The sequence below is a fragment of the Triticum dicoccoides genome, chromosome 5B (genome assembly GCF_002162155.2).
Source record: "Triticum dicoccoides isolate Atlit2015 ecotype Zavitan chromosome 5B, WEW_v2.0, whole genome shotgun sequence".
Lineage (NCBI taxonomy): Eukaryota > Viridiplantae > Streptophyta > Magnoliopsida > Poales > Poaceae > Triticum > Triticum dicoccoides.
In genome coordinates this window covers 575,965,576-575,988,406 of record NC_041389.1, presented here as the reverse complement: position 1 = coordinate 575,988,406, position 22,831 = coordinate 575,965,576, and the positions used below count along the sequence as shown (strand labels likewise).

General features: G+C 48.4%; 2 protein-coding genes across 2 annotated transcripts; one reads left to right on the top strand and one right to left on the bottom strand.

Moving 5' to 3' along the window:
• Window positions 1–414: 414 nt before the first annotated feature.
• LOC119311740 (E3 ubiquitin protein ligase DRIP2-like) lies at window positions 415–5,775 on the bottom strand. Its single transcript, XM_037587438.1, has 7 exons — window positions 5,244–5,775; window positions 4,263–4,362; window positions 2,744–3,071; window positions 2,146–2,576; window positions 1,981–2,031; window positions 1,637–1,709; window positions 415–983 (listed from the first exon to the last, which is right to left on the bottom strand). Exons 1-7 carry the CDS (start codon window positions 5,623–5,625, stop codon window positions 798–800), a joined length of 1,551 nt encoding a protein of 516 aa, XP_037443335.1. The 5' UTR covers window positions 5,626–5,775; the 3' UTR covers window positions 415–797.
• An 8,325-nt stretch (window positions 5,776–14,100) lies between these two features.
• LOC119310154 (elongation factor 1-beta-like) lies at window positions 14,101–14,856 on the top strand. The gene is made up of 3 exons (XM_037585991.1): window positions 14,101–14,221; window positions 14,342–14,503; window positions 14,606–14,856. Coding segments are annotated over exons 1-3 (285 nt in total). The 3' UTR covers window positions 14,608–14,856.
• Window positions 14,857–22,831: the final 7,975 nt, after the last annotated feature.

Here is a 22,831-nt window from a genome sequence, read left to right as displayed (position 1 = left end):
TACCCGTGGTCATTTACTCCGACAGTCAGGCTGTTGATTTAGAACTTTGCGCCCCTGTCTGTTGTTTCCTGAAACCTCCATCCACGAGTACTGAGTGATCTATACGCTCTTATATTTCTTTACGGAGGGAGTACTTCGTTGCTATCAAATGCATTAAACATTGACAAAAAAATTATGGGCTTTCTTAGAAAGAAATAAAAGTAGCACATCTATATGATTCAGGATACTGCCCTAAAAAACAAATATGATTCAGGTAAAATTTGACTTTGAAACCCTTGTCTGGCCTCTCGAGATACTGTAAAGCTAGGAAGACCAACATTGTACAATCCAACATAACACCAGTACCAATTTCCCCCTACATCTTTATAACAGCATTTAATTTAGCATCCGTGCAAGTACCCAATAAAATACATGTGGTGCTACAGCAAGTCATGACACAACCAAATGGCAATTTTCAATCCACTCATAGTCATAGTCACCTCTTACAATCAGAAGCATCAATGGTTGAGACTGTTCCCTCTCTTTATATCCAATCTAAAGATCATTTTTCATCTATCTTTGGTGTATAATAAATAAGAAAAAAATATGTCATAATGGAATCGAAGAACAACAACACCTACCAACATGAATGAATACATGAATATGTCGCCGAGGGCTGGCTGTCGAGGGAGCCAGCCACATCACGAGGTTGTGTACCAACGGGGACTTCATCTTTCGACAACCTCTTCCATCGGCCCAGCAAATGGCTGGCTATGGCAGAAAAGACCCGACCTTTCGAAAGGAAATGGGTTGAATCATTACTGTGCACTCAAAGGTTCCATGGGCTTTGGCCGTCCATAATTTAGCACCATCACAAACTCTTCCGCGGGGGAGCCTACAATGGCCTGTGTTGTCAGTGCTGATCGCCCCCTCAGCCACAACTCTACTAAATTGCGCAGAGGTTGTGTAGGGTTCACTGGCTGCCCGCAGCAATTTATTTCCACCTGTAAATATGAAGATTAAGTAGTATTCATGTGAGTGAACATGACCAGTTGTGCTTACAGGGGCATGCAGAGTTCAAAAAAACTGGCCTGATATATCCTTGTGCAAAATGTTCTTGAGAGCCAGATGTTACATATATTTCTTAGGAAAAAGATATAAACAGCATGTAGGAGGAACTACATGTTCTTTTAGTAAGTAAGCACATGCCGCGAATTCAAAACTATTAGGTGGTGGGACTCTACATCCACTAACTGAGCTAGGCTTGGTTTACTATTATGAGAGTGAAAAATATAATATGCAGTGAAACTATTGCATGGTAATGTGTGATGAGCATATGAAAGCCGACAGTTTCAAAAGTTTCAAGTTTTATTATTGGTCGGCATATTTCATCAAAGCACCTAGACGGCAAACTCAAGCTATACGAATTTTACTCCCCGTTATCGATATAACATGAATTTTGATAAGTGCGCTTTACTGTTCAAATGGCAAGAAGCGAATCATATTGGAGAACAGATAGCAGAAATGAGGTAACTCTGCTATATCCAGACTAGAAAAGAAACTTATATTTCAAATCCCAGTCATTTATACAAAAAAAATCCAGCTGTGCATAAAACAGTTATTTATGCATCATATATGACACAGATGCCGCTCTTACCTCGGACTCACTCGGGAGACTGAGCTTCTGCACGAGGTACTTTTGGATAGACGAAGCAGGTATATTTGCATCTCTGGTGTAAAACAATGAGTGCATTAGCCACAGGGAACTCTCACAGGATATAGTTGAGAAATATGCAAGACAAATGCATCCTTATGGTGCTGTTTATAGAAGGTTAACGTCTGATTTCAATGTGAAGCAATCAACATGTCAAGACATGGTGAAAAAAGGTTACTGAGGTTTGTGCTTATCTATCATATATCTACTAATAACCCAGCTTATAAATTTAAACAAAACTCGTTAACCTCAGATCCACAAAAAACAGAGTATAAATACGAGCTTACTTTATTCGCAAATAGTGTGAAGGTATCTGTGGTAGAGGTGAGTCCCCTTTCCTGAAAAATATAGTGGCACAAGAAGATAAGATACAAACCTGTGCGAGTTGTTGCTTCTTCTAAATTTAAAACAAAAGTGACACTTTGACGGCGTGATGAACTGATTATGCTTACTGTTCGAGTGACGCAACCAACGAAAACCATATGCAGTTGAATCTCTTTTCGTTCTGTGTAAGTGCGCCATCAGGATCCCCATCGGCTGGAGCTCGAAGTCCGCTCCTTCTCCGCCCAGTCCCTTTAAGTTTCCTTTTTAGCGTCACTGGTGGAACTGGAGCATCTTTCTTATCATCCTCAGTTTTGGGTCTCTTCGGATGCTCTTTTGGGTTTGTTTTGATGCCATTTGTGGTACTGGGAGAACCATTAAGCTGCTCTCTTTTAACACCTGAACCTTGTAAACTTGACCTGAAGGACTTTGTCCTGTTTGCAGCTTCGACCAAACAATTTAAAGGTCTCCAGAGCTCAGCATTATCTGCCATGTCCTTACTATCATCTTCAGTATCTTTATTGCTGGAATAGTTAGATGCCTCCTCCGCATTTGACAATATCTGGAGAAAAAAGGTTCAAGTTACTGCAGAGGTGTACAGTCTTCTAGCTAATACCAATTGTTGTTTTGAGAACACGGTGCACATTCCACAGCTAACTCCAGTGCAACTATTTTCTAAAAAAAAACTAACGCAACTAGCATGAAGATGCTAATGTGTCGTTTGTTTACCTGTCTCTTTGTTTTTGGCACTTTGCCCAAATTAGCAGGCAAGCTTGAGCTATGAGCACTCTTGTCACTGTTTTCCTTTTTCACAGGATTGTCAACGGTAGGACCAAGGCTATGCAAGGAAGCAGCAGCTTTCCTGGTAACTACCTTTGTCCGCCGTCCAGTCGATCCTGTCGGTGTTAATCTAGGTGTATGGACCACTAATGAAGAGATGGATCTCTCTTTCCTTTTATTAGGAGGTGAATCAGGAGATGCAACATCTTCAACCTTAATCTTCTTTCTTTTGGAGGGGAAGATTTTGGATCTTACATCTTGCAGACTGTGGTCAGCTCTGAATGCAGAAAATGTACAAATATCAGTATAAGGAATACATATATTAGAAAAAAAACATACTGTTTGGGTCTTTCTTAGAAACACCAAGTACAACGTAGGCACGCACACACACACCACCACCACACACTCCCACAGCAGGTAATGCAGACTGGAGTCACATCAAGATTGACATACTGTTAGGGTCTTTGCAGAACTATTTAGGTGTATATTATGGTAATATACCAGGTCATTTTAACAGGCAAACAATGAGTATGACAAACTGACTGTTTTTGCAGGCCATGAATGAAATTGACCTCAACCAACACTTTCACAGGCTACCAGCAGTCCAATATAGTCCAGTGAGGGAGAAAATTAGAATCGAAGCACTGAAAAAGACACCGCAACAAAACAAGAAACAGAGAAAGCTCTTATTTAGTAGAGTATTATGACAAGTGGGAATCTCTATTTCAAATTACTTATCCCGAAGGGCCCAAGAGCCAATCTTTATTCAGGTTGGAAGAGGTTAAGCACAAAAATCCTAGTCTGTATAAAAGGCAACAAGTGTAGCCAATCAGAAACACAACAGCCTACCGCCGAAATAGGCCCTTATGGTTTCAAATTGCATTATCATCAGCGTAGAAACTACTCCCTCCGTTCCTAAATATAAGTCTTTCTAGAGATTTCAATAAGTGACTACATACGAAGCAAAATGAGTAAACCTACACTCTAAAATATGTCTACATACATCCGTATGTTGTTGTCCATTTGAAATGTCTAAAAAGACTTATATTTAGGAACGGAGGGAGTAGACAGCATACAACTGAAGCAAACAGTATTGGTGTATTACAGCATTCATATAAATTGCTTGGTGTGTTGCTGAGAGTTCTAAGATGTGAGGGGCCTTAAAAATCTATGTGTCCACCGGATTTACGCAGATGGTTACTAAGTTCCACCGCAGATTACAAGATTTGCACGCTTTATTCCAGTGTGTTACCTCCTAGGCTCCTATTGTGTTCAAACTTTGCTAGCGAAAAATTGAACTAAGCTAATAAGTTCTACATGTACTACTAACTATGATAACAAAAATATCCAGAAAAGCTAACAATAAGGTGAAAACTGGCAGTACCGCGCACAGTTATATTGGCCTTAAGATGTACGTGAACAAACAAAGTGGAAATAATGGAGTACATAGTCGTGAGCACAAGCATACCTAAGCTTCTCGACTGGAGTGCAGCCAAGATCAATGTCACATACTGGGCAGGACTCTACCTCCTCGTCATTAAACTTCTTGTATATACACTTTCTACAAACTGCATCAAATGCAAAATTAGAGCTCTGAAATAACGAACAACGTAAGATAAATAAATTCAGTAACAAGTGAAGTAAATACTCATCAGTAAATAGAGGAAACATTAGCTTCGCACAACTTATATTACTACTCTGTTGTACACTGAGCTCAACAGTTAATGATACGGTCAGACACGTATCTGTAGAACATACCATGGAGTAAACAATGAAAAGTAGTATCACGGTTACCCAGGAAAGAAGAAACAACAGAAGTGCTGCAGAAGCAACTCCGAGATCGTAACAGTGATAACTTCCATGCTGAGTAGGCGTCAGTTATTTCTAGTTAGCCCCAGAATAGGCAGAGGCGTAATGAAACAGAGAGTGGACATGGACGAATGGTAGTAGAAGCGTTTCAAGAGTCGACAATAAATAATGGACTAAGACGTAACCAAATCTTGGTCATGAATGAGGCATCATGGCAAGCACTCGAACCGGATGAAGCAGCAGCAGCGATCCAGGGCGCGGCAGGTTCAAGATTGACATGGCATCATCCATGCAGATCGATGACCGACAAACGGAAGCAGAGGCCACGCACGTAAACACAGAGCGAGCGAGCGACGACGACGACTCCTCATGCGACGTGAGGTGGGAGCCAGGCCCGGCAAGCTGTAGTAAATTAAGCGAAATCCCAGCGCGGGCGACCGGCGAGGCGTCAGCGCGCTGGAGCGGACGGGCGCCCACGTCCAGGGGCCACGGCGGCGGCGGCGGGGCCGAATCCCACGTCCTGGATGCGCCGTACGTGGTGGCCAGATCAGGGACGTCGGGGAGAAGTAGCGTGCGTGCCGAATCGTGGCGCGGCGGAGGCAGAGGAGGGAGGGAAGGGGAGGAGAATTTGGTGGCTCACATGTGTGGAGGCACTCGGAGACGGTGGTGGCGTCGCGGAGGAGGCGGTTGCAGAGCGGGCACGTCATGCAGCGCGCGAGCAGCTCCCGCTTCACCATGACCAGCCCCCTGGGCGCGCCGGGCCGCCTCCCTCGCTTCCGCCCCCTGCCCCTCCTCTCCTCCTCCTGCTCCTCCCCATCCTTGACCCCCGCCTCCCGTCCCTTGACCTCCTCGTCCTGGTCCACCGCCTCCTCCACCTCCTCGGCAGGCGCGTCCTTGGCCTCCTCCGCATCCGGGTTGGGTTCGGGCGCCGCCTGCTCCTCCTCCGTAGGCATGGGGTCCGGCGGGGGCGGCGGGCTGCCCTCCTGGCGCGGGCGCGACGCGGGGTCCGGGTCTGGCTGCATGGCTAGCGGCGCATGGGTCGTCGATGGTCAGGGTCGTTGCGGGATGGTGGAAGGGAGAGGGAGGGGAGGAGAGATCGAGGGGGGTGAGGAAGGGAGGGAGGCGGAGAAAGGATGCGTGGTGCGGTGCGAGGCTGAGAGCGACCAAGACAAGCAAAGGAGAGAAAAGGGAAAAGAAAAAAAGCGGGCGAGCCGCGACGCGAGGGCGAGCTGGCGGTTCGTTAACGTGTCGTCCCAGCTGGGCTGCCCCTGGCCGCGTCGTCTATCTCTCCTCTGATAAGTCTGATTGTTCCGTCTTGCTGCTGAAGATTGGTGATCTGTGCCTTTTGCGCGGCCGATGAGGATGCGGATGCGATCTCGGTTGGTCTCTTTACGTACTGTATATGTAGTACGTGCAGAAAACAATGGGCAGTAGCGTGTTTTCTTTTCCGGAGAGGATAAAGAACAACATGCATGTTTTCCACACGTGATAATCAGAGCTCTTTTTGGTCAGAGAATGGAGATGGGTTTGCTTGGCTGGGTTTGGTGTTAATCACGCATGGCCTGGCCCACTGGGCACTGGTAGCACCCCGCATGTTCGGGCTGCATGTTCGCTGCTTACTTTAAGCCGGCTCTTAACTAACCCTGCGCCTTGCATACGGCCGTTCACTGCCTGTGCCAGATCGGGCAAAGAACCCTCGCTCCGCTAGTATCTATCCCTGGCTCTGGCTGTGGCTGTGGCTGTGGCTGACGCCGTTCCGTTGCAAAACGTACCCGCCTGCGCCTGTACATCATATGGTCCGGCGGTGCCAGGCGCATTGTGCTCTGCTATTCCTGAGAACCTGCTAGTGCTGAATGCTGATCGCCGAGAGAGAGGGCGACGGCGAGGGACGAAAAATCGGGACGTGCAATCTTATCAACAAAGCGTGAGGCGAACCTGCCACCCGGGTGGAACTGAACACGCGTGTTGTACGTATGCTGCCGGCCATGTACAGACTACAGTGTACACTCGGTCGTGCTTCTGCTTTGTGTGTGTGTGTGTGTGTGTGTGTTTCTAGAGACGACGGGCGGCGCGCGGTGCCGGGCCCATGGGTTTGGGTCGCGTCGCGCGCACAGATAGAGATAGGCACTGGCACTGGCGGGGCTGGTGTTTGTTTCCTGCGAGGTCGCACGAGTGGACGGCTCTCCGGTCTTGCACCCGTGCGGTTTGGATGCGTGGGATGGGCTGGGACGGGACGGCGATTCGCGATGTGACCTGCATTCTTGTGCGCCCAAACCAGGGGAGAAATGATTGAAAATAATAAAGGAGAAAACAACGAATGTCTCAGCTCGAAAATATGAGCTACGTGTGCTGGCTCGTAAGAGCATCTCCAACAGCCGCGATAAACAAGCGCCGCGTCGCAAATTTGGTCATTTTAGCGCGCGCAACCCAGCGGGTGGCTCCAGCGAGCGCGCAATAACCGCGTGCGCGGTATAAAGAGTTGGGCGCGCGGTCGGATTCGCTATCTCGCGCGGTGTATTTGGGACGCCCGCTTCCGCGCGCGGCACACTCGAGCGCTCGCGCCGCACTCTCTCCTCTCCGCCTCCTACGCCCCGTGCGCGCCGGCGCCGGCGAACTGCACCCATGGACGCACGCGTCGGCGCCCCGCTCACCCAATCCTATAGTCGCGACCCCTCCACAGCTGCTGCTGCCGCCGCCGCCGCAAACCCTAGCGCGGGGGGCGTTGGCCTCGCCTCCGTCGGAGCTCCTCCGACCATCGGCCTCGCGCGCGGCCTCTTCATGCTGCCGCGGATGACCTCGACGGCGGGTGGCGTCGCGCCGGTGCCGGCCCGAGCCGCCGCCCCCTCCTCGAAGCTCCCCAATGCGGCGCGGCCAAAGAAGGGCAAGACATCGGTGAAGAAGAACAAGGCGGCGGACGGCTCCGGCACCTCGAAGGCGATGAGGAAGAAGCTTGCAGGGCGTGCGATGGGCGCGGCGGCTACCGAAGCACCGGCGAGCTCACTCGTTGAGCCGGCGGCCGACGCGCACAACATTTCGACGAAATGCCCCCAAGGTAGAAATTATTTCCAACTTTTCTTTTCTTGTTATTTTTTCAATGCATTCATATAGATAGCTTATTTGCATTGTTCAAAAAACTTTGTAGTCTCAACGATGATGCATACATGTCAATTATGGGTGTTGGATCCAACAATTCGCATTGGTCTCAAACCAATGACATGCATTTCGAAGACCATGAGTTCGGGGTGGACGATGAGGATGAGGGCATTGTCGACGCGCCGAAAGGAAGAGCGGGCAATTACACCAACGCCGATGACATCTTACTATGCAATACTTGGTTGCAAGTGTCGAGGGATCCATCCGTTGGAGGTGATCAAAGTAGAGATGCTTATTGGGGGCGGATGAAAGAACACTTTGATGTTCACAACGTGAGTGGAATTGACCGCTTCGAGAGATCACTTCGGTCCCGATGGTCGACAATCAACTCGGATTGTCAAAAGTGAGTGGGCGCACAAAAGGCGGTTGACAAGTTGAACCCAAGTGGCACAAATGAGGACGATAGAGTAAGTGGCATTTCATACATGTTCATCATACTTGTTGTTGGTGTTCGAAGTGCTAACTTGCTTTGTTTTCATGTAGTACAACATTGCACAAAACTTGTTCAAAAAAGAGGAGAGAAAAACCAAGAAGGGGAAGATCAAGAAAGGAAGGGTCTTTACCTTGCCTCATTGCTATAAATTATTGAAGGATGATGAGAAATGGAAGAAGCATGAAGATTTGGATGATTTGCATTTGAGCAACAAACGCAAGCGAACAATTGAGTTGAATGATGATGAGGAGGAGGAGGATGCATCAAGTGATGACGGCAAGAGAAGCCCCACACCCAACTCGGTTTCATACTCGAAGCCAAAACGACTGGATGGGTGCAAGAAAGACAAAACCGAAAAGAAAAAGAGGAAAGGAGATGTTGAGCTCAAAAATGCTATGGAAGCTATTGTGAAGGCAAGAAAAAAAGCCAACGAGGTGAGGAAAATGGCATGGAACCAAGATGCGCGGCCGAGGAGAGGAGGTTGGCGGCCGAGGAGAGGAGGGTGGCGACCGAGGAGAGGAAGGTGGCTTTGGAGGAGAGGAACGTGAGCAATAAGGAGCGAACTAGATTGTTGAAATGGGAGAAGCACTTGTTCTTCTTGGACACATCTAACCTCAATGAGGCGCAAAAGGAGTATGCCAATCTTGCCCGTGAAGAAGTCTTGATCCAAAAAAGAGCCATGATTCGTGCAATGGGTGGCGGTGGCCTTGGCGCCATGGGTGGCATGGGTGGCTTCGGAGGTACCATGGGCGGTTTAGGTGCCATGGGAGGCATGGGTGGCTTTGGAGCACCCCCCGACGCTATGGCCGCCATGGGAGGCATGAGTTTTGCTTCTCTCATGGGAGGCATGGGTGCACCTCCGGCCGCCATGGGCGGAATGTCTTTCGATGTGCCTTCTCACACACGTTTCCATGAAGATGCCGTTGAAAATCTTACCAACACCGTCGGAGCTTCACGTGATGCGGTGCGCGATGAGGAGAGGGAGGAAGATTCATCTTCGGAGGCGGAAGAATCGTCTTCCGAAGATGAGGACGAAGACGAGGAAGAGGATTGATGTGTCTTTCGTTTGTGTCTTGAACTTGGTTTGCATTTTGAACTTGCTTGGATGAACTTGTGGGCATGATTTTGAACTTGTGGGCATGAACTTTTATTCATCAACTTGTTTGTGTGAAATTTTATATGTCATGTTCATTGCATTTTGAATGTTTTAAATTCATTTTGTGTCCAAAATGCCATATATGCAATGCCCCGGCGAGTCACGTGCGCTGCATTTTAGCGCGGTAGTTGGAGCCAGCGCTGGCGGCCGCGCAAAACCAGCCGAACGGCGCGCGACAAACTAGTTTTTAGCGCGTGGCGCGAAGCGCGGCTGTTGGAGATGCTCTAAGAGCATCTATCAAATCCGGCCCTAAAACGCCACGGACACGCTACTGACCGGACAATCGTTAATTTATGTCATCCACATCTGTGTAGCAAAGAGAGCCGTGGCTCAGTGGTCGGGCATGCGGTTGTGCAGCCTAATGACCCGAATTCAATTCTTAGAATTGACAGATGATGCACGGAGTTTTTTTACTCATACTAACATACTAAAATGGCCGTATGCATCTCTGGTTGGCGGCTTCAGACTTACATTTGTATTTTTTTGTAAGGTCTTTTATATTCATACTAAGCATGCAAAGTAAATAAAAGTACGTAGATCATCACGCCGACTATGAAACGGGATATAGATATGCGCATTCCCATCACCAAAAGATCACCAACGAATCACGAAAATAGGTTCACATAATCTATATACACGACGGGCAGGTTCTAGCTAGAGTACCAAAAAAACTAGAAATTAATGACAGACACGGCGGAGATTCATCACTTCCTCGCCGGGCCTTTGCCCTTCTGATCGCTGACGTAGCTGTAGGCTTTCGCAGCAGGTGGATAGTCTGAGTCGTTGGAGTCAGAGCCGTGTCCGTCGTCGTCGCCCGGGGAGGAACCAGAGATGAAGGCCGACGTAACTGTAGGCATTCGCGGCAGGTGCATCATCCGAGTCGTTGGAGTCAAAGCTGTGTTCGTCGTTGTCGCCCGAGGAGGAACCAGAGATGTAGGCCGGCGTAACTGTAGGCGTTCGCGGCAGGTGGATCGTCCGAGTCGTCGGAGTCAAAGCCATGTTCGTCTTCGTCGCCCGAGGAGGAACCAGAGATGTAGGCCGGCATAATTGTAGGCGTTCGCAGCAGGTGGATCGTCCGAGTCGTCGAAGTCAGAGACATGTTCATCGTCGTCGTCGTCCGAGGAGGAACCAGAGATGAAGATGAGCCCCTTCGTCCGACGGATAGCCCAATGACATCCTGGACTAGGGGGTGCCAATCTAGTTGGTCCGTAGACTATGGGCCGCCCACCGATCTCATAAGGAATGACACTTTTTTTAGGAGAATCATAAGGAAAGACTCTGGAAGCCTAAGCCCTGGCATGGTTAAGAAGGATTCTGATTGTTCCTCCTTGTCTGTCCTGCTGCTGAAGATTGGTGATTTGTGCTTTTTGTAGCGGCGATGCGGGTGCGAACTCGGTTGGTCTCTTTAGGTACTACTCGCTCCGTAAATTAATATAAGAGCGTTTAGAATACTAAAATAGTGATCTAAAAGCTCTTATATTAGTTTACAGAGGGAGTACGTGCAAAAAACAATGGGCAGTAGCGTGTTTTCTTTTCCGGAAAGGATAAACAACAGCATGCATGTTTTCCACACGTGACTAGTGTTCTCTGTTCTCGATCTGTAGAATTGAGATGGTTTGATTGGCTGGGTTTGGAATTAATCACGCGTAGCCTAGCCTGGCCTGGCCTGGCCCACTGAAAGCAAGTATAATAGAGCTAAGTCAGCGGGCTATAAAGAATAAACTAATATATTTGTGCTTAGTTGGAGGAAAGAGAAGAGGAGAGAGAAAATAAGCGGGCTCTTCGTAAAGAGCCAGCTCTAGCACGTGCTCCTAGGCACTTTGTGAGAATGAAAGGTGGGTCACATAATAAAAAAGTAGTACACTCTTTTGATCTATTATTGTACATGTTGACTATAAGATGAGCTGTAGATGACATGGCACTGGCTTATAGCCAGCTGGCTATACTATTAACCATGCTCTGATAGTAGTACCCGGCATGTTCGGGCTGCATGTTGCTGTGCTTACTTTAGCCATGAGCCTTAAATACAACCTACTAGAGTGACCTGGGTTCTTAGTTTTTTTTTTTTTGCTCACGATAAAATGGGTCGCATCCCTGGCGCTGGCGCAGTTCCGTTGCAGAAAGTCCATGCCTGTAAGACCATATGGGCAGGCGGTGCCAGCCTGCCGGGCGCATTATGCCCTGCTATTCTGAGAACCTACCGCGGATCACCGAGAGTGAGGCCAACTCCACTGCGTGACCTCAAATGGACGTGCGCTTTGTCCGGATTTTGTCCGTTTGGGGAGGGATTTGCGGTCGTGTCTGGGCGTGTCCTAAGATGCCGTGGCCGTGCGTCCAGCGCGCGGCCGCATCCATTTGCCCCATCCTGTCCGCGTATATTTCTTTGCAAGTCCTTAAACTTTTTTTATCATTTATTTTTGGTACATGACAATACATCATTACATTTTGACTAGTAAAGCAAGGGCAAAGAAAATAAGAACCACAAGAATACATTTGAGAAGATACCCAACTTTCATAACTGCTCCCTTGAGTTGAGTTAGCGCCTTCTCGATGCACTCATTGTTGATCTGTGGAGGAGGCACGACGTTGCCTCCTCCTTTCTTCTTCAAGCCAGAAGTCGACGTTGCTTCCTCACACGTAGTATCGTGCCTTGTTGCTTCTTCACACGTAGTATCGTGCCTAGACTCTAATCTAGCAACAAGTGCACTTGTCTCATCTAAAGCCTCTAGGCTAGCTAAAAGTGCACGAACATGCACTACATTTCGCTCTATCAACATATCGATGTACTCTTCTTCCGAATACCAAAACTTACATCCGTTCTACACAATAAAACTTAAAGTTAGCACCACTAGTCTAATTCAAGAGCACAAACCGAAGCTAAAAGAGCACATACCCCATCGTTTAAGCACTTGATGAACACCCATCTGGGATGCTCCGGCGTTGTAGACTCGCGGCGCACGACCACCCTTGGGCAGTGGTCGCACTTGATGAGGGGCAACGGTGCGCCGACGAGCTTTTGGGCAAGCACCGAGCTCGGTCGACCGCCATTCGCGTATCTGCCGGCGGACCACCGACGGTGCAGATCCGAGCGGCTAGAGGACGAGCCACTGCCTGCATGTGACCTTGCGGCCCTGCCAGGGCCTTCCGGCAAGGTACCCGACCAGTCCATGGCGCGGCCCGGCCTCCCACAGCCGGGCGAGCTCAAGACCGACCGGATCCGCCCCAAATCCGGGCGGCGGGTGCGCAAACAAGGTGGCTGTGCTTGGGTAGCTCGGCGGCGACGAGAGAAAGGGGCTGGGCAAGCGCGCGTCCGAATTGCACGACTGCAATGGCAGCGGGCGGCCGCCGACGGCGAGGGGGGAGAGGGAAAGAGTGAGGAAGAGTGGAGTGGATGCGGCCGGAGGGAGGGAGGGGGGCGGATAGAAAAAGGCCCGTCCTGTGCCACCGATGGGCAGGCCAGGGGAGGACACGCGCAGACGACCCGCGCGTCCGCGTGGTGTCCGTTTCACCCCAAAAACGATGCAAACTTGGGCGGCGGATGGGTCGAAAGCGGACACAAAACGGACAAAAGTCCGTTTGCACCCACGCGCTGGGCCGTCTCGTTTGTCTTTTTTATCTCAAACGGACGGGGACGGACAGGATAGGGTCGCGCGGTGGAGTTGGCCTGATTGTGTGAGAGAGAGAGGGCGACGGGGAGTCGGGGAGGGACGAGAAATCGTGCAATCTTATCACGAAGAGAAAGCGTGAGGTGAACCCAACCTGCTGCCCCCACCCCGGGTGGAACGGAACACGCGTGTCGTATGCTGCCGGCCATATATGTGGCGACGATGAGCAGAGCAGGAAGCGGAGGAGGAGGCTGCCCCGGGGGCCATGGGCTCGGGCCGCGCCGGCGTCGCGCGCGTAGACAGTCACAGGCTGATGTTTGTTTCCTGGGAGGTCGCATGATCCGCACCCGTGCGGTTCAGGCGCATGGGATGGGACGTCGATTCGCGACGTGACCTGCATTCTTGTGCGGCCAAAAGCAGGAGAGAAGTGCGGCGAAAAAAAAAAACTACCGTCTCGCTCGCAAAACGGAACACGCGTGTCGTATGCTGCCGGCCATATAGCACGTATGAAGTTTTTTCTTCTGGAATAGCTTTTTGTGTGTGTGTGGAATAGCTTACCGCCTTCCATCAACCTCGAAGCGGCTGTACGCGCCGTGGATCGAATGTCCACGAGGCGGGTCCTGTCCGGATTCGACTTAGACACGCCCGATCGTGGCACGCACGGAGCCCTCCCGAGCCGTGACGCCGTCGGCCTTCTCGGCTGCATGCCTATTTAATTTGGCGGGGGCTCACCACGTACGCCAAACGCTCCAAACCCTAGCCGCCCCCTCTCCGGAACCGAGCTCGGTCGCGGCAACCGTACGTCGCCTTCGTCGTAGCCGGTCGGTTTGCGGCGCCTCCACCGGTGAGTCTCCGCTCGCCTCCCCTATAGTCTTCCATCCGTCGTAGCGTTTGATTTGCGTCACGTCGCCTTTACCTCGTCGACACCAAGTCCACCATCAAACCGCCGCCATCGCCTGCACACGTGTTTTCGGAGATAAACAATGAAACATGTCTCAATGCTGGGTCAAATCTTTTTTTTTGTAGTAATAAGATCAGAAGCTCTTTTTTCATGGCGCCGTTATAGTTTACTTAATTTTCTTTTTTTTAAAAAAACACTTAATTTTCTGACACTTGTGTAACCCTACTTACTATTTACAACAGAGAATCGATGGCGGGCGCAAAGTCGTCGGTTCTGCTCGACGTGAAGCCGTGGGACGACGAGACCGACATGGCCAAGCTCGAGGAAGCCGTACGAGGCGTCGCCATGGAAGGGCTGACATGGGGTGCATGTATGTCTGGTTTCCTTGCTGCTAGCTCTGAATTACGCGGCTGTCTATCCACTCGTGAAATTAAATCAAGCACTTAATTTAGGGCGCTTATCTGGATTGCGTGCCACCTTGTTGTCGCAGCCAAGCTTGTTCCGGTTGGGTACGGGATGAGCAAGATGCAGATCATGCTGACGATCGTCGACGATCTCGTGTCCGTCGACGACCTCATCGAGGACCATCTCTGCGCCGAGCCCGTCGACGAGTTCGTGCAGAGCTGCGACATTGCCAGCTTCAACAAAATATGTACGTGCCCTGATCTGCTCATTCAGAAGATTAATTTTACCTGCATCTTTGATAGATTTTTGCAGTGCTTTCGCTTCGACTAAACCTGTCCTATTGTTGCAGGAAATAACTCGTCGCATTCGAAGAAGCAGTTGATTTCGCAGCACAAAATTTCTAGTAGCTAGTTGGTTTTCTCGTTACCGAGTTGTTCTTAGTTAGAGTACTTTGATACTGTATTGTCAGTCGTCACGTGCGCAACTACATGTCCATCCTTGTATTTGATGTTTCGAGGAAGCCCTCTGTGGAAGGCTTTTTTTTCTTATATGAAAAGTATTTAATGTGAATGGTCAACTCGTTCCTGAGCACGACGAGAAAATACAGCATGCCATTGTCAAACATACGAATCCTCGCCTGCGAGATGGCTTGACGAGAGTCAGATGAGAGATGCTACACTCACGGTCTGTTTACGGGGGATTAACGGAGTGGTTAGCAGTGATTGGCTGAAATTTGGTTTGTTATTGAAGAGAAAACCGTTCCTGCTGTTTCTGAATAGCTTCTTTCAAAAGGATTTCCACTTGCTCGGTGAATGTCTTGCTAGAAGATATAATTTTTTGAAATTGAGGTTTAGTATCTTTTAGTTTTAGATGTTTACGTAACTCATCCAGAAATTTATTTACCTGTTCAATTTTAACGAATTAAGATATCCTCGGGGTGGGGTCCGTAAGGGTCCGTTGTTTCCCTCCGTGCGTGTAGTATTATCAGAGTCAAATAATCAGCATCGAACTGCCAAAGGTCACCAGCGTACACTAGCACGTTCGGGTTGTTTTTGTTGGGGAACGTTGCAGAAAATTAAAAATTTTTCTACGGTTTCACCAAGATCCATCTATGAATTCATCTAAGCAACGAGTCATGGGAGAGAGATTGCATCTACAAACCACTTGTAGATTGCGTGCGGAAGCGTTCGAGAGAACGGTGATGATGGAGTCGTACTCGCCGTGATTCAGATCACCGATGACCAAGTGCTGAACGGACAGCACCTCTGCGTTCAACACACGTACAGTACGGACGACGTCTCCTCCTTCTTGATCCAGCAAGGGGGAAGGAGAGGTTGAGGAAGAAGGCTCCAGCAGCAGCACGACGGCGTGATGATGGTGGAGAGGCAGTACTCCGACAGGGCTTCGCCAAGCGCACAACGGAGAAGGAGAGGTGTTGGGGAGGGGAGGGGCTGCGCCTTGGATCAGGTGTTCAGCCCTCCCCTCGCCCCTCAATTTATAGGGGAAGGGGGAAGGGGGGCGGCCCCCTTTAGATGAGATCTAGAGGGGGGGCGGCGGCCAGGGAGGGGGCTTGCCCCCCAAGCAAAGGGGGTGCGCCCCCCTTAGGGTTCCCCCCCAACCCTAGGCGCATGGGCCCAAGAGGGGGCGCCCAGCCCTCCAGGGGCTGGTTCCCTGCCCCACGCGGCCCATGTGGCCCACCAAGAGGGGTGGCCCCTCCCGGTGGACCCCCGGAACCCCTTCGGTGGCCCCGGTACAATACCGATATGCCCCCGAAACTTTCCGGTGTCCGCATGACAACTTCCCATATATAAATCTTTACCTCCAGACCATTCCGAAACTCCTCGTGACGTCCGGGATCTCATCCGGGACTCCAAACAACATTCGGTAATCACATACAAGTCTTCCTAATAACCCTAGCGTCATCGAACCTTAAGTGTATAGACCCTACGGGTTCGGGAGACACGCAGACATGACCGAGACGGCTCTCCGGTCAATAACCAATAGCGGGATCTGGATACCCATGTTGGCTCCCACATGCTCCTCGATGATGTCATCGGATGAACCACGATGTCGAGGATTCAATCAACCCCGTATGCAATTCCCTTTGTCAGACGGTATGTTACTTGCCCGAGACTCGATCGTCGGTATCCCAATACCTCATTCAATCTCGTTACCGGCAAGTCACTTTACTCGTAACGTAATGCATGATCCCGTGACCAGACCCTTGGTCACTTTGAGCTTATTATGATGATGCACTACCGAGTGGGCCCAGTGATACCTCTCCGTAATCCGGAGTGACAAATCCCAGTCTCGATCCGTGTCAACACAACAGACACTTTCGGAGATACCTGTAGTGCACCTTTATAGTCACCCAGTTACGTTGTGACGTTTGGTACACCCAAAGCACTTCTACGGTATCCGGGAGTTACATGATCTCATGGTCTAAGGAAGAGATACTTGACATTGGAAAAGCTCTAGAAAAACGAACTACACGATCTTGTGCTATGCTTAGGATTGGGTCTTGTCCATCACATCATTCTCCTAATGATGTGATCCCGTTGTCAATGACATCCAATGTCCATAGTCAGGAAACCATGACTATCTGTTGACCAATGAGCTAGTCAACTAGAGGCTTACTAGGGACGTATTGTGGTCTATGTATTCACACGTGTATTACGATTTCCGGATAATACAATTATAGCATGAATAAAAGACAATTATCATGAACAAGGAAATATAATAATAATCCTTTTATTATTGCCTCTAGGGCATATTTCCAACAGTCTCCCACTTGCACTAGAGTCAATAATCTAGTTACATTGTGATGAATCGAACACCCATAGAGTTCTGGTGTTGATCATGTTTTGCTCGCGAGAGAGGTTTAGTCAACGGATCTGCGACATTCAGATCCGTATGTACTTTGCAAATATCTATGTCTCCATCTTGAACATTTTCACGGATGGAGTTGAAGCGACGCTTGATGTGCCTGGTCTTCTTGTGAAACCTGGGCTCCTTGGCAAGGGCAATAGCTCCAGTGTTGTCACAGAAGAGTTTGATCGGCCCCGACGCATTGGGTATGACTCCTAGGTCGGTGATGAACTCCTTCACCCAAATTGCTTCATGCGCTGCCTCCGAGGCTGCCATGTACTCCGCTTCACATGTAGATCCCGCCACGACGCTCTGCTTGCAGCTGCACCAGCTTACTGCTCCACCATTCAACATATACACGTATCCGATTTGTGACTTAGAGTCATCCAGATCTGTGTCGAAGCTAGCGTCGACGTAACCCTTTACGACGAGCTCTTCGTCACCTCCATAAACGAGAAACATGTCCTTTGTCCTTTTTAGGTACTTTAGGATATTCTTGACCGCTGTCCAGTGTTCCTTGCCGGGATTACTTTGGTACCTTCCTACCAAACTTACGACAAGGTTTACATCAGGTCTGGTACACAGCATCGCATACATAATAGATCCTATGGCTGAAGCATAGGGGATGGCACTCATCTCTTCTTTATCTTTTGCCGTGGTCGGGCATTGAGCCGAGCTCAATCTCACACCTTGCAATACAGGCAAGAACCCCTTCTTGGACTGATCCATTTTGAACTTCTTCAAAATCTTATCAAGGTATGTGCTTTGTGAAAGACCTATGAGGCGTCTGGATCTATCTCTGTAGATCTTGATGCCTAATATATAAGCAGCTTCTCCAAGGTCCTTCATTGAAAAACACTTATTCAAGTAGGCCTTAATGCTGTCCAAGAATTCTATATCATTTCCCATCAAAACTATGTCATCTACATATAATATGAGAAATGCTATAGAGCTCCCACTCACTTTCTTGTAAACGCAGGCTTCTCCATAAGTCTGCATAAATCCAAACGCTTTGATCATCTCATCAAAGCGAATGTTCCAACTCCGAGATGCTTGCACCAGCCCATAAATGGATCTCTGGAGCTTGCATACTTTGTTAGCATTCTTAGGATCGACAAAACCTTCCGGCTGCATCATATACAGTTCTTCCTTAAGATGTCCGTTAAGGAATGCCGTTTTGACATCCATCTGCCATATCTCATAATCATAGTATGCGGCAATTGCTAACATGATTCGGACGGACTTCAGCTTCGCTACGGGAGAGAATGTCTCATCGTAGTCAATCCCTTGAACTTGTCGATAACCCTTAGCGACAAGTCGAGCTTTATAGACGGTAATATTACCATCCGCGTCCGTCTTCTTCTTAAAGATCCATTTGTTTTCTATCGCTCGCCGTTCATCGTGCAAGTCTGTCAAAGTCCATACTTTGTTTTCATACATGGATTCTATCTCGGATTTCATGGCTTCAAGCCATTTGTTGGAATCTGGGCCCGCCATTGCTTCTTCATAGTTCGAAGGTTCACCGTTGTCTAACAACATGATTTCCAGGACAGGGTTGCCGTACCACTCTGGTGCGGAACGTGTCCTTGTGGACCTACGAAGTTCAGTAGCAACTTGATCAGAAGTACCTTGATCATCATCATTAATTTCCTCTCCAGTCAGTGTAGGCACCACAGGAACATTTTCCTGAGCTGCACTACTATCCCGTTCAAGAGGTAGTACTTCATCGAGTTCTACTTTCCTCCCACTTACTTCTTTCGAGAGAAACTCTTTTTCCAGAAAGGATCCGTTCTTGGCAACAAAGATCTTGCCCTCGGATCTTAAGTAGAAGGTATACCCAATGGTTTCTTTAGGGTATCCTATGAAGACGCATTTTTCCGACTTGGGTTCGAGCTTTTTAGGTTGAAGTTTCTTGAGATAAGCATCGCATCCCCAAACTTTTAGAAATGACAGCTTAGGTTTCCTCCCAAACCATAATTCATACGGTGTCGTCTCAACAGATTTAGACGGTGCCCTATTTAAAGTGAATGTAGCTGTCTCTAGAGCGTATCCCCAAAATGATAGCGGTAAATCGGTAAGAGACATCATAGATCGTACCATATCCAATAGAGTGCGATTACGACGTCCGGACACACCGTTACGCTGAGGTGTTCCAGGCGGCGTGAGTTGTGAAACGATTCCACAATTTCTTAAGTGTGTACCAAATTCGTGACTTAAATATTCTCCTCCACGATCCGATCGTAAGAATTTTATCTTTCGGTCACGTTGATTCTCTACTTCATTCTGAAATTCCTTGAACTTTTCAAAGGTCTCAGACTTGTGTTTCATCAAGTAGACATACCCATATCTACTCAAGTCATCAATGAGAGTGAGAACATAATGATATCCTCCACGAGCCTCAACACTCATTGGACCGCACACATCGGTATGTATGATTTCCAACAAGTTGGTTGCTCGCTCCATTGTTCCGAAGAACGGGGTCTTGGTCATTTTGCCCATGAGGCATGGTTCGCATGTGTCAAATGATTCATAATCGAGAGACTCTAAAAGTCCATCAGCATGGAGCTTCTTCATGCGCTTGACACCAATGTGAGCAAGGCGGCAGTGCCACAAGTATGTGGGACTATCGTTATCAACTTTACATCTTTTGGTATTCACGCTATGAATATGTGTAACATTACGTTCGAGATTCATTAAGAATAAACCATTGACCATCGGGGCATGATCATAAAACATATCTCTCATATAAATAGAACAACCATTATTCTCGGATTTAAATGAGTAGCCATCTCGTATTAAACGAGATCCAGATACAATGTTCATGCTCAAACTTGGCACTAAATAACAATTATTGAGGTTTAAAACTAATCCCGTAGGTAAATGTAGAGGTAGCGTGCCGACGGCGATCACATCGACCTTGGAACCATTCCCGACGCGCATCGTCACCTCGTCCTTCGCCAGTCTCCGCTTATTCCGCAGGTCCTACTGTGAGTTACAAATGTGAGCCACGGCACCGATATCAAATACCCAGGAGTTACTACGAGTACTGGTAAGGTACACATCAATTACATGTATATCAAATATACCTTTAGTGTTGCTGGCCTTCTTGTCCGCTAAGTATTTGGGGCAGTTCCGCTTCCAGTGACCCTTCCCCTTGCAATAAAAGCACTCAGTTTCAGGCTTGGGTCCATTCTTTGACTTCTTCCCCGCAACTGGCTTACCGGGCGCGGCAACATCTTTGCCGTCCTTCTTGAAGTTCTTCTTACCCTTGCCCTTCTTGAACTTAGTGGTCTTATTGACCATCAACACTTGATGTTCTTTCTTGATTTCAACCTCTGCTGACTTCAGCATTGAAAATACTTCAGGAATGGTCTTCACCATCCCCTGCATATTGTAGTTCATCACAAAGCTCTTGTAGCTTGGTGGGAGCGACAGAAGGACTCTGTCAATGACCGCCTCATCCGGGAGGTTAATGTCCAGCTGGGACAGGCGGTTGTGCAACCCAGACATTTTGAGTATATGCTCACTGACAGAACTATTTTCCTCCATCTTACAACTATAGAACTTGTCGGAGACCTCATATCTCTCGACCCGGGCATGAGCTTGGAAAACTAGTTTCAGCTCCTCGAACATCTCATATGCTCCGTATTGCTCAAAACGCTTTTGGAGCCCCGGTTCTAAGCTGTAAAGCATGCCGCACTGAATGAGGGAGTAATCATCAGCGCGAGACTGCCAAGCATTCATAATGTCTTGGTTCTCTGGGACGGGTGCATCACCTAGCGGTCCTTCTAGGACATATTGTTTCCTGGCAGCTATGAGGATGATCCTCAGGTTCCTGACCCAGTCCGTATAGTTGCTACCATCATCTTTCAGCTTGGTTTTCTCTAGGAACGCGTTGAAGTTCATGTTGACATGAGCGGCGGTCATTTGATCTACAAGACATATTTGCAAATGTTTTAGACTAAGTTCATGATAATTAAGTTCATCTTATCAAATTATTATAATGAACTCCCACTCAGATTAGACATCCCTCTAGTCATCTAAGTGTTACACGATCCGAGTCGACTAGGCCGTGTCCGATCATCACGTGAGACGGACTAGTCATCGTCGGTGAACATCTCCATGTTGATCGTATCTTCCATACGACTCGTGTTCGACCTTTCGGTCTCTGTGTTCCGAGGCCATGTCTGTACATGCTAGGCTCGTCAAGTTAACCCTAAGTGTTCTGCATGTGTAAATCTGTCTTACACCCGTTGTATGTGAACGTAAGGATCTATCACACCCGATCATCACGTGGTGCTTCGAAACGATGAACTTTAGCAACGGTGCACAGTTAGGGGGAACACTTTCTTGAAATTATTATAAGGGATCGTCTTATTTACTACCTCCGTTCTAAGTAAACAAGATGCATAAAACATAATAAACATCACATGCAATTATATAGTAGTGACATGATATGGCCAATATCATATAGCTCCTTCGATCTCCATCTTCGGGGATCCATGATAATCTTCGTCACCGGCATGACACCATGATCTCCATCATCATGATCTCCATCATTGTGTCTTCATGAAGTTGTCACGCCAATGACTACTTCTACTTCTATGGCTAACGTGTTTAGCAATAAAGTAAAGTAATTTACATGGCGTTCTTCGATGACACGCAGGTCATACAAAAAATAAAGACAACTCCTATGGCTCCTGCTGGTTGTCATACTCATCGACATGCAAGTCGTGGTTCCTATTACAAGAACATGATCTCATACATCACAATATATCATTCATCATTCATCACAACTTCTGGCCATATCACATCACATGACAATTGCTGCAAAAACAAGTTAGACGTCCTCTAATTGTTGTCGCATCTTTTACGTGGCTGCAATTGGGTTCTAGCAAGAACGTTTTCTTACCTACAAATAACCACAACGTGATTTTGTCAACTTCTATTTACCCTTCATAAGGACCCTTTTCATCGAATCCGCTCCAACTAAAGTGGGAGAGACAGACACCCGCCAGCCACCTTATGCAACTAGTGCATGTCAGTCGGTGGAACCGGTCTCACGTAAGCGTACGTGTAAGGTTGGTCCGGGCCGCTTCATCCCACAATACCGCTGAAGCAAGATAAGACTAGTAGCGGCAAGCAAGTTGACAAGATCTACGCCCACAACAAAATTGTGTTCTACTCGTGCAATAGAGAACTACGCATAAACCTGGCTCATGATGCCACTGTTGGGGAACGTTGCAGAAAATTAAAATTTTTTCTACGGTTTCACCAAGATCCATCTATGAGTTCATCTAAGCAACGAGTCATGGGAGAGAGATTGCATCTACATACAACTTGTAGATTGCGTGCGGAAGCGTTCGAGGGAACGGTGATGATGGAGTCGTACTCGCCGTGATTCAGATCACCGATGACCAAGTGCTGAACGGACAACACCTCCGCGTTTAACACACGTACGATACGGACGATGTCTCCTCCTTCTTGATCCAGCAAGGGGGAAGGAGAGGTTGAGGAAGAAGGCTCCAGCAGCAGCACGACGGCGTGATGATGGTGGAGAGGCAGTACTCCGACAGGGCTTCGCCAAGCGCACAACGGAGAAGGAGAGGTGTTGGGGAGGGGAGGGGCTGCGCCTTGGATCAGGTGTTCAGCCCTCCCCTCGCCCCTCTATTTATAGGGGAATGGGGAAGGGGGCCGGCCCCCTCTA

What these genes read in the sequence shown, in the direction of transcription:
- LOC119311740 (XM_037587438.1), bottom strand. Translation starts at nt 5,625, where the DNA reads ATGCAGCCAGACCCGGACCCCGCGTCGCGCCCGCGCCAGGAGGGCAGC. An exon ending in TCACACTATTTGCGAATAAA is followed by an intron (nt 1,710 to 1,980) that starts GTAAGCTCGTAT and finishes GTTTTACACCAG; the next exon opens with AGATGCAAATATACCTGCTT. An exon ending in GTCTCCCGAGTGAGTCCGAG is followed by an intron (nt 984 to 1,636) that starts GTAAGAGCGGCA and finishes TCATATTTACAG; the next exon opens with GTGGAAATAAATTGCTGCGG.
- LOC119310154 (XM_037585991.1), top strand. Translation starts at nt 14,101, where the DNA reads ATGGCGGGCGCAAAGTCGTCGGTTCTGCTCGACGTGAAGCCGTGGGAC. An exon ending in AGGGCTGACATGGGGTGCAT is followed by an intron (nt 14,222 to 14,341) that starts GTATGTCTGGTT and finishes TTGTTGTCGCAG; the next exon opens with CCAAGCTTGTTCCGGTTGGG.